At 55.1% G+C, this 11,066-nt stretch overlaps 2 protein-coding genes across 3 annotated transcripts; one reads left to right on the forward strand and one right to left on the reverse strand.

The window, feature by feature from the left end:
• Window positions 1-366: 366 nt before the first annotated feature.
• On the forward strand, window positions 367-6,466 carry LOC111155791 (keratin-associated protein 10-3-like). Of its 2 annotated transcripts, none has more exons than XM_022516196.1 (2): window positions 367-386; window positions 5,629-6,466. In XM_022516196.1, exons 1-2 carry the CDS (start codon window positions 382-384, stop codon window positions 6,464-6,466), a joined length of 843 nt encoding a protein of 280 aa, XP_022371904.1. In that variant the 5' UTR covers window positions 367-381. The 2 variants fall into 2 exon arrangements, with proteins under 2 accessions (XP_022371904.1, XP_022371903.1); XM_022516195.1 differs by lacking the exon at window positions 367-386 and having other exon boundaries at window positions 5,630-5,954; window positions 6,036-6,466.
• Window positions 6,467-10,293: 3,827 nt separating this feature from the next.
• Window positions 10,294-10,674, reverse strand: LOC111155798 (keratin-associated protein 12-1-like). Its single transcript, XM_022516204.1, has 2 exons — window positions 10,582-10,674; window positions 10,294-10,491 (listed from the first exon to the last, which is right to left on the reverse strand). Exons 1-2 carry the CDS (start codon window positions 10,672-10,674, stop codon window positions 10,294-10,296), a joined length of 291 nt encoding a protein of 96 aa, XP_022371912.1.
• Window positions 10,675-11,066: the final 392 nt, after the last annotated feature.

The following is an 11,066-nucleotide window of genomic DNA, read 5'->3' on the forward strand; positions in this document are numbered from 1 at the left end:
TGCCGGTCCCCAGAGCCCCCGACATGTGGCTGGGTGTGGTCTGGGCCGTGGGCTCTGTGGGGTCCACCACTGAGATGCACGACATAGAGGGGACCTCTCTGCTTCTCCCAGCCTCAGGTTCTGCCTGTCGGGTTGACTTTCTTTGTTCTTGCTATAAATTAGGGTTTCTTCTGCATGTGCTTTCTTGTCCCCCGGCTCGGGGGTCAGGTGGCTGGGAGATGGGGGTGTGGAACGGAGAGAGATTTCGCTGGAAAACCTTTCCTGGCCCGACAAACAACCGTGAACTGTTGGGGCTACAGCAGGGAAGTGTTTCCACAGGGAACAGAACTATTTTTAACCAGAGAAGTGTTTTGTTTCTCTTCCTGTTGTACAAGAACACACATGAAGTATATAATGGTGTTGGTATGAACTCAGTCACCCCAAACCCAAATATTTACATTCCAGGTGACTTAGTCCCGCTCCCAGGTCTGTTGGACCAGGTGCCAGCACGTACCCGGGAAAGAATGCCCTCCCCGAGCCGAGCCGGGGATGGCTGGGGGCTCCGGAGGGCGGTCCCATGAGGCCTTTGACCCTACTTGGTGGGTGAGCCTGCTGAGAAACCGAGTGGGGATCCATCTCTGTGGCCCTCGCTCTGCAAACACTCAGCCTCAGGCCAGACCCATCCGGCTGCATTCCGTGAATGGACATAGGACACAGGTCACACAGCAAGGCACTCCTCTGCCTCCTTCCCTGATGGTCGCCCTGGGAAACCTAAGCCCGGGTCACCACCATAAGGCGGGGCTACCCCAGACACCCACCCTAGCTCCCCTACTCCGACCTTCCCCCCCAGCAGTGGGAGGCCTTCTCATCTGCCCCTCCTACTTTCCATCAGCAGTTCTTGTTTTAATTTTTATTTTTTTTAAGATTTTATTTATTTGACAGAGAGAGAGCGAAAGAGGGGACACAAGCAGGGGGAGTGGGAGAGGGAGAAGCGGGCTTCCCACTGAGCATGGAGCCCCATGTGGAACTCGATCCCAGGACCCCGAGATGGTGACCTGAGCCAAAGGCGGACTCTTAGTGGCTGAGCCCGTCAGGCGCCCCTCATCAGCCCTTCTTATTTCTATTACTTCTGTGGTCAACCTTGACTGTTCCCAGCCACGTGCGAGGGCGGGAGAGGGAGGAGACAAGCTGAGGCTTATTCCTCTCTACTCCGCAGAGGTCGGCCGCCCCCAGGGTGCCCCGCCCCACCCCGCCCCGAGGGAGTCAGAGCCGGGCGGTTGATCTGTATCTCTGGCTCCAGCCGTGGGCCTTGTATGCAGTAGGGGCTCCCTGCAAGTTTCACTGAGAAAAGGGGCTGTTTGGGCTTGAAGGAAAGAACTCTTACTTGCATTTGAAACCCAGAAAGGAATCTGGTGATACCTGAGTAACTTAGGCACCTTGGGTTAGCGTGAGGGTTTCTGGTAATTCACATCACCTGGTGTGTGACGTTCGCAGTGGGTACGTTTGGGGCAAAGTGCTGAAGAAGACACACATCCTAGACAGGTCACAGGTAATCAAGACTCAGATCTCATCCGAGGGTAAAGATGCAGGGCGCCTGGGTGGCTCAGTGGGTTAAGCGTCTGCCTCCGGCTCAGGTCGTGATCCCAGGTCCTCTGATGGAGCCCCGCATCGCATCGGGCTCCTTGCTCAGTGGGGATCTGCTTCTCTTCTTCTCCCTCGCTCCCTCCCCATGTTCTTGCTCTCTCTCTCTCTCTCTTTCTCCCAAAAAAACAAATAAAGTCTTTAAAAAAAAATACTAAAGATGTCCCATGATTTTATGTACCTCTCAGCAAAAATACCACCTATGGAGGTGTTAGAATGTGGCATACGTTGGTGAAATAGTTATTCATCTTGTCTTGACGTGGGCTATCGTGTTGGAGAGACCAGATTTATATGCATGAAATTAATTTTAAAACCAAAACAATCCACTAAACTATGAACTCCATGGTTTGGCACAGGAGACAGAGGGCATTGGGACCCAGAAAGGAGAATGGCAGTTGGTGCTAAGGGAGATGGGGGAGGTTTGGAAAGAAGATGATGTCATCTGAGCCCTGGAAAGGGGAAGCTTGGGACGAAAGCGACGCTGGGAAGTGGAGTCATGGGGAAAACTCTGGCATGGAGAGGGGAAAAGGGTGGGGTGGGCACAGCAGGAGCAGAGGGCATGGAGGGGACAGGCGTCCAGCAGGCATGGAGCTCTCCACACACGATGGCATCTCACACCCGTCATGGCCCCAGGAGTGAAGCAGGTCTCCCAGGAGCTGAGCTAATGACAAGGACACAAGCCTGAGTGGTGGACTCGGGAAGAGCCTCCAGGGGAAACAAGTCCAGAGCAGGGTGGGCAGACCAGGGAACCGGTAGAAGGTAAACAAGGTGTGACTTTAGGTCAAGCCCAGCCTGATCCCATGAGGAGCACTGGAGTGTCCCCCACGCAGTAAGGAAGCTTGGCTGGGGGACCGTGGGAGGCCGTACATACCCAGGCACTGAGGACTCACTCAGCTGTGCGGTGACAGCAGTCCTCCCAGGAGAGCCGGGGGTAGAAGCAGACCCTCACGGAGGTCAGGGAGGCACACAGGTGCGGTGGGCGAGACAGGGTCGGAGAGCATCCGGGAGCGGCACCAGTGACACTGACTTGTATACAGTAGGAGTTCAATGGTTGCATGGATGGAGTATCAGAAACACGTGAAAAACGATTCTGGTCCCTGCAGAGGACACTGTGAAGAATGAGAAACAGGGTCCCTGACTCTGAATGGGCACTTCTGCATTTATTCATCCAGTGAACAATTACTTACTTTTTTTTTTCACTTGTTAACTTTAAAAATAAAACTGCTAGTTATTTTGCCAGCCAAAGATGGGTGTATTTGGGACTAACAGAGAATTGCTATCTGGGATAAGTTACAAGAGAAGAGAGGAGGCTGTTTTACAGAGGAGTGGGGAGGGGGTGGAGTTTGGGACGGACAGAGAAACAGAAGGTCCATTGCGGTAAACTGGGAGCTGGAAATGTAGAGGCTTTTCTCATTGGTTGGGCTGTTGCCCTGGGAGGAAAAAACTTCCTCCTGCTGGGGTAGTAAAGTAGTAGCTTCCCTTCCAGCTGGCTTTGCAACTGGGGATGAGTGGTAAGACTATCAGCCCCCATCTGCCCAGCCTCCCGCCCAATACGTTTTAGTGATGTTTCTTTTTATTGATTTTCACACATGGCTTTCACTACACCCAACTACTGGGTAAAAGGTTTGGTTGTACGGTAAAGAGACCAGAATTAAAACAGGAAATGCAGAACCTCAGTGAACTGTAGAATTTTTCAATTATCTTGTGTTCCCTTTGTTCTACATTAAGACGGATAGATAATAGATAGGTAGAGAGACAGATGAATGGACAGATAGAGATGGTATGATAATGTCATAAGGAAGTATAAGGCAAAAAACAAGTTAGGAAGAAATAATATTCACAACTGGTACCACAGAAAATATGCCATATCCCTAATACTTAAGCGCTGCCCAAAATCAGAGAAAAGACGGATCAACAGTTGAACCCTACCTCACGCCATATACAAAAATCAACTCAAAGTGGATCAAAGACCTAAACATAGGAGATAAAGCTATAATACTCTAGAAAGAAAACATAGGGTTAAGTCTGCATGACCTTACATTTGGCAACGGTTTCTCAGATATGACACCAGAAGCACAGGCAACAAAAAAAACACATGAATCAGAGTTCACAAAATTTAAAAGCTTTATGTATCAAAGGATGCTATCAAGAGAAAAAGACAAGACAGACTACAGAATGGAGAAGATATTTGCAAATCATAACTCTGATAGGGGTCTAGTGTCCAGAATGCATAACTCCTGTAACTCAACAACAAAAGGACAAACAACCTGATTAAAAATGGGTTAAACGTTTGGATAGACATTTCTCCAGAAGGAGAAACACAGATGGCCAAAAAGCACTTGAAAGGAAGCCCAAAATCCTGGCATCAGGCAAAACCAAAACCAAATAAGATGCCACTTCACACCCAGTAGGGTGGCCACAATTTAACAAAGAAGAAGAAGAAGGAGAAGGAGAAGAAAAAGAGAGCAGAAGCAGTGCCGGGGAGCATGTGGAGAAATGAGAGCTTCGGACCTTGCTGCTGGAAATGTAAAATGTTTTGGGAAACTTGTACAAAATTCAAACAGAAACTTGACAAAAATGTCGATAGCAGCACGATTCCAAACAGCCAAAAGGTGGAAATGACCAAAATGTCCACTGACTGAGGAACAGAGAAATAAAATGTGGTGAACCCATTTGCTGGAATATTACTGAGCTAGGAACAGGCGTGAAGCACGGGCACACACTACAACACGGACGAGCCTGGAAAACATCACGCTCAGTGACTGGAGTCAGACGTAAGAGGCCATGAATTGTGTGATTCCTTACACGTGAAAGGTGTGAAATAGGCAAGTCCATAGGGACAGAAAGCAGATTAGTGACTGACGGGGACTGCAGAGGGACTCCTTCATAGTTCAGGATTTCCTTCTGGAGGGATGAGAAGGCTCTGGATCTAGCTGGTGATCACGGTTGCACAACATTGTGGCTTTGCTAGACGTCACTGACTTGTACGCTTTAAAATGGATGGAATTATATATTTTATATATTATGGGCTCAATCCGTAAAAATCATGCCTGCTGGGGATTTCTGGGAGTGAGGCCCCCACACTGAGCAGCACTGGAAACTATTAACGGTAAATTTTAGTTGATCCTACAGATGGGACATTTATGTTTTAATTTGACGAACTTCATTAATGAGTTCAGGTAGTTTTCCATATGCTTTTTGGGAATCTGAATGTTTTCAATTTTGTTTGTGATTCTTTTGTACCCTCTCCTGCCTTGGTTGTAAGGACTTTAAAATTTCATATTCACCTTTCCTCCATCACGCATCCTGCCCATATTTTCTGGCCATTCAATCACTTCAATATATGTGCCAAAGAGATTCCCTTTGGGCTTTGATGGAAATGACAGCAATGATGATAGTTCGGGGACAAGGGGAGGGTTCTAACGCCCTGAGTTTCCAGCCCTCAACTGTCTCAGTTCCCCAGCGCACACACATTGCGTGTGTTCTCTCAAGTTTTCCTATTTTGTGCATGTCTTACCCTCTCAACGGCCCTTGTAGACACTTGACAGCTGGGCGTGCAATGGCCCTGAGAGTCTTCCCCGAGTGTTCACACATTGATGGGGCTGGTCTGCGGGATCCCGATCTCACACCAAACCCTGCAGGAATGTGACCTTAGAAACCATGGCAGTCCTTCAGCAAAACCTGCCTCCAATATTCTCCACAAGTTTTCTGGAGATCAACAAAGAACAGACAGGAAAACAGAGTCCTACAACATCCTCACCATTTAATGAGTAAAAACTAGTTGTGGAAAATAAACCAGCACTAACGAGGTCTTCCCTGTTACCAGCTCTCAGACCAACAAGGAAGGAAGGCGTGGTGAGCCGACGGCTGGGACAACACACACACACACACACACACACACACGCTGGAGGTATAAAAGCCGACAGACAAACCAGCACCTCACACACTCACACACACTCACCCTCACACTCACACACTCTCAGCCTCCTCCAGCCCCACCGCCCCCAGCATGGCCGCGTCCACCCTGTCCGTCTGCTCCAGCGACGGGAGCTACAGCAGCCGCGTCTGCCTGCCCGGCTCCTGTGACTCCTGCCCCGACTCCTGGCAGGTGGACGACTGCCCAGAGAGCTGCTGCGAGCCCCCCTGCTGTGCCCCCCCCTGCTGTGCCCCCACCTGCTGTGTCCCCAGCTGCTGTGTCCCTACCTGCTGTGCCCCCACCTGCTGTGCCCCCTCCTGCCTGACCCTCATCTGTACCCCTGCGAGCTGCGGGTCCAGCCCCTGCCAGTCAGCCTGCACCAGCCCCTGCCAGCCCTCCGGCTGCAGCTCCTCCCCCTGCCAGGGAGACTACTGTGTGTCTGTCTGCTGCCAGCCCGTCTGCTGCACCCCTGTCTGCTGCCAGGCCTCCCTCTGCTCAGCCTCCTCATGCTGCCAGCAGTCTAGCTGCCAGCCCTCCTGCTGCAGCTCCTCCCCCTGCCAGGAAGACTGCTGCCAGCCCGTCTGCTGCACCCCTGTCTGCTGCACCCCTGTCTACTGCAAGCCCGTCTGCTGCACCCCTGTCTGCTGCACCCCTGTCTGCTCTGGGCCCTCCCCCTGCTCGGCCTCCTCCTGCTGCCAGCCCAGCCCCTGCTCCTCGTCCTGCTGCAGACCGTCCTCCTGCGTGTCCCTGCTCTGCCGCCCCGTGCGCAGACCCGCCTGCTGCGTGCCTGCCTCCTCCTGCTGTGCCCCTGCCTCCTCCTGCCAGCCCAGCTGCTGCCGCGGGGCCTCCTGCGTGTCCCTGCTCTGCCGCCCTGTGGGCTCCCGCCAGGCCTGCTGTGTGCCCGCCTCGGCCCAGAAGTCCTGCTGCTGACCAGCTTGAACTTCTGCCTCCGGCGCTGCTATCTTTGCTCCTGGGCACAAATGTCCTCTCTCAGGAGCTCTGACGTCCAAGACCATCCCCTGCCTGTCGGTGGACACGCAGCTGCTGCCTACTGGGGACTTGAACATGCCGCCCATCCTTTCCTGAGAAGAGATGCCCACCAGTCCCTCAGTGGAGGGGGACTGCGGCTCCCCGGGAACCCTCTTCTGTAGGGCCGGTGGCTCGTGTTCCACGTGACAAAGGCCAATCGCTATAATCAATAAAATGTTTGTGTCATGACCTAGAGACCAGTGTTTGTTTTCTCCTCCTCCTCGGAGCCCAGAGACCGCTCCAGACTGGAGCTCTTTCTGGTGGAAGCCAACAATAAAGACATATTCTCAAACTCCAAGTTCAAAGCCCCTGAGAGATGATGAGGTCTGAATGTGGCTCTGCACACTCCATGTCCCTTCCCCACCCTGTGGCCTTCCTCACAGTGATGAGCCCTCCCTGGGCCAGGGGAGGGGGTGGGCGTGGTTGCACAAGGCTTAGACCCTGAGGGGACTTTGGGGTCTAGCCCATGCCAGGCCCCCTACCCATGCAGGTTAAGGGTGAGCTGAGGAGCAGCACGACCTAACTGGTGGGAACTTGAGGGTCCAGTGCCTAGCACCACGCCGACTCCCTCGGAGAGAGGTGCCGCCCAGAGGAATGCCGGCATGCTGGTCTGGGCACAAGGGCTGCTGCCCTGAAGCACCAGCAAATCCCTGTAGGCCCCCAGAGGGGTGCAAGGGTCAGTTCAGACATCATTCATTCTACTCAAGACTTCAAGGTCTGATTGGGGAGACAGGGAGAAAAAGATGCCTTGTTGACAAATCCTCAGAACAGTGGAAGATGATGAGCCTGCAGTCTCAGGGGACCACACGTGCTAGAGAGTCAAGCGGGCACCAGTCAGACCACCAGGTCAGCATCAGGCTCCCTACTCACCCCTTGTGCCAGGAACAGACGGAAGAGGCCCCCAGGAGCAGAGCAGCAGAGGCCCGGCAGGCAGGAGGAGGAGCAGAAGGTGTCTACCTCTCCACAGCGGCTGGCTCCGTCCCCTGCCCCAAGTTAGCTCTACCCCAGGGAGGTGGAGACAGAGCAAAAACCTCAGGGGGCCTTTAAAGAGAAAGGGGCTGGGTTGCAAACCCACCTTGACTCTTAAATCCCTCAGTCTGCCTGAACTTACTGAAAACCTGTACCCATTACTTGCTCGTTTGAAGAGAAATGTGACCACCTGCACAGGTAAATGAACAGGGACCTTGATGGATTCTTCACGGCACAGAGTTAAAGACGTGGAGGAAGCTCCCACCGCATCCGTAACCAAAGACTGAAGGTCAGGGATGTAGACTCCCGTGAACACCAGCGAAGCATAGTGTAGCCAAAATAGCGCGTGGGAGGGATGGGCGGGGGGCCCTGCAGGATGCCCCCTGGCTTTGGCCCAGTGGCTCCAGAACATCTAGGACCTTCTGACGGCTCCTGCTGGAAAGTTGGTCACAGCTGAAGAAGGCATGGCCGGCCACCGGTGGCCAGGCTGCTCCCGGCCAGGGCGTCTACATGGTCGGCTGAACTGCTCACAGATGGGGTGTCTACACAGCCAGCTGGACTGCTTACAGATGGGGTGTCTACAGTCATCAGACTGCTCATAGACAGTGCCTAGTCGATCAGCTGGACTGCTCACAGATGGGGCATCTACACAATCAGTTGGACTGCTCCATACCGGGGTGTCTACATGGTCAACCAGTCTGCTCACAGATGGGGCATCTACATGGTCAGCCAGACAGCTCACGGAAGGGGTGTCTACACTGTCAGTCTGACTGATCAGAGATGGGACATCTACGTGGTCATCCAGGCTGCTCACAGATAGGGAGTCTACACGGTTAGCCGGCCACCACTGCCCAGCAGTGGGGGGGGGGGGTGGAGTCAGAGGGGACAGGAGTCTTTACCTTGGGAGGCTTCTTTAACACGTGTACACAGTGCGGGGACAATGCCCGATGCTCTGAGACCCTCCAGATCTCGGGGAGCCCTTCTGTGGGCAGCTCCCAGGCCCCGGATACCCCCATAACCATCATGTCTCAGACCGGGACGGTCACTGCCCTCAAAAGCAACAATGAGGACTGGGGCAGGCCTCCCCCGCTGTCTGGCGGATGGCGCCATGGCTGCCGGTGTGCCTGGAGGGAGGGTGTCTGCAAGGTGAGGGCATGACCCGCAGGGGATGGACACCCGTGACGGGGAGACAGGCGGCCAGTGTGGGGTCTGCATGGGACCAAGGATGAGGCAGAGTTGTGCACAGTAGGTGCTCTAAGAGTCCCTCTGAATTTCCCATCACGTATCCCATGACCTCACGATAATGGACATTTCCAGATCCATGGATCCGTGATCCCGTCGCAGGAAGGACCCCCCTACCCCGCAGTGCTCCTCTTAGACTATTTCTTGGTTCTCAAATAGCTCCCCACTGGCACCCTGGTGTGCCCCGGCTCCCTTGTGCTGATGACCGTGCACGCTCTGGGCGTCTCCCACCTCCCGCCCAGGGCGGCCCCAGCATCCTTGCTCTTGGGTGGCCCAGGGTCACACCAGGGGCTAAGCCCACGCTGTCAGGGGCAGGTTCTGGGCCGGGTGCCCCGACCCAAAACAGTGCAGGCTCCACGTAGGGGCACACAGGAGGGCAGCCACCCAAGGATCTGCCACGGAGAGGCTCTGTCTGTGCCGTGGCCCCCAAGACAGACCGCACACACGCTGGGTTCTCCCGGAACACCTGCACGACGGGTTCCCTGTCCCTCCCAGCCACTAGCGGTGCCACCTGCTCTGTGGGCATCTACAAGGCCAGCAGAACTGCTCACAGGCAGGGAGTCTACACCGTCAGCAGGCTACCGTTGCCCATGGAGAGAAGGAGTCGGAGGTGATGGGGCTCCAAGCCCGCAGCCCAGTGTTCCTCTTCCCATGGCCTCCTCTTCCATGGCAGCCCTTCCTCTCCCTTCTCCCACGTCCCTGGGATGACGTGAGCCCCCAGACCAATCCAGGACAGCTCCTGGGGCAAGACCCTCAGTTCACTCCACCTGGGGAACTGCTGTGCCTGCAGGGCTGTGTTCACCGGTTCTGGGGATGAGGGTGTGGACATCTCCGGGAGCCATGGAAGTCACCCACAAAGCCCTGTCCCCCCGAATGGGAGAAGGAAGAGCCCTACTCGTCTGTAGGGCGTACACTTTAATTTTGAGACTAGGTTGGCTCCGCATATTGGTTGCTTAGCAGGGGACCTTTTTACCTAAAAGGGGTCAAACCCCAAATTTAGGGATTCGTCCTCAGTCCCCCCAGCAGAGTAAGAAATAACCTCGCTGGTTCAAGGGACCAAGGGGGACCAAAGGAAGCCCGGGGACCCAGCAGCCTGAGCTAGGAGCTCCCACTCACCCAAAAGGCCACCCCTGAGTGGCCGGACCCCCAGGGTACGGGCATCTGGTAACCTGTGGCCTGTCCGCAGAGGGAGCGTTCCTGGATTCTGGGAGCCACGCCCAGAGGAAGCAGTTCAGGGATAGGCATAAAGGAGAGATGGTGCACACACTCAGTGGGTTTCAGATCACTCTGGAATTTATTAGACTTTTGTGCAGGGCTGCAGAGCTGGGCACTCCACACCAGCCAGAGACACTGGGGGCGACTCTCCACCTGGGTACCGGGGATCAAGTGACTTTGCTGTAAGATGGTCTAGTCGGGTCCGGAAGGTCTGAAGTGGGTGATGTCTGGGCTGCCTGGTAGGAGTTGGGAGAGCAGCTACTTCTGACAGCATGGAGGAGGGGTCCTAGGAGGCCATGAGCTCAGCAGCACGTAGGGGTGCCGCAGGGGACAGGCCTGCAGAGCAGGGTGGGGCAGGAGGGCTGGCAGCCCCCAGAGGACTGGCAGGAGGGAGCCACATACACAATGGGCTTACAGCTCACGGGCATGCACACAGCTGGCTTACAGCTCACGGGCATGCACACGGCTGGCTTACAGCTCATGGGCACGCACACGGCTGGCTTACAGCTCACGGGCACGCAACAGGACACCTGGCAGGAGCTGGGCACGCAGCAGGACGTCTGGCAGGAGCTGGGCACGCAACAGGACACCTGGCAGGAGCTGGGCAAGCAGCAGGACGTCTGGCAGGAGCTGGGCACGCAGCAGGCCTGCTGGCAGCCCGTGGAGCAGCTGGACTGGCACATGGTGGCGTGGGGCTGGAGTGGAGTCAGGGTGGAGGACGGGGCTGGTCTGGAGGCTCCTTCCCCAGGCAGCCTTTATACCCGGGCTGTGGCATCCTGGCAAGCCACACGGGGGCCTTCCTCCGGGTTGCCTGATTGTTTTCTTCCTCCTCCTGCTCCTCTGTGCGTCTCTTCCTGGAGTTTCCTGGTGGAAGCGACTCTGTTCAGGAAACTCTTGTGACAGCTGGAGGCTCAGTGTGACCCAGCAGCCCCGTGATTTCTCGACTCAGCCCAGGTAGGATGGTGAAGGACCATCGGCTGGGGACAAGGGCCCCCATATGAGGAATTTCCAGGTCCTCCCCGAGCTCACGTACCCTGTCCTCTGTCCACACAAGCACCATCCTGCTCGCCAGACC

Source organism: Enhydra lutris, unplaced genomic scaffold (genome assembly GCF_002288905.1).
Source record: "Enhydra lutris kenyoni isolate GAN:26980312 unplaced genomic scaffold, ASM228890v2 scaffoldscaffold43, whole genome shotgun sequence".
Classification (NCBI taxonomy): domain Eukaryota; kingdom Metazoa; phylum Chordata; class Mammalia; order Carnivora; family Mustelidae; genus Enhydra; species Enhydra lutris.

Excerpts from the sequence above, each read along its gene's own strand:
- LOC111155798 (XM_022516204.1), bottom strand. The coding sequence starts at position 10,674 with ATGTGCCAGTCCAGCTGCTCCACGGGCTGCCAGCAGGCCTGCTGCGTG. Across the intron at positions 10,492-10,581 it reads GCTTGCCCAGCTCCTGCCAG|CCAGCCGTGTGCGTGCCCAT; the intron begins GTGTCCTGTTGC and ends GTGAGCTGTAAG.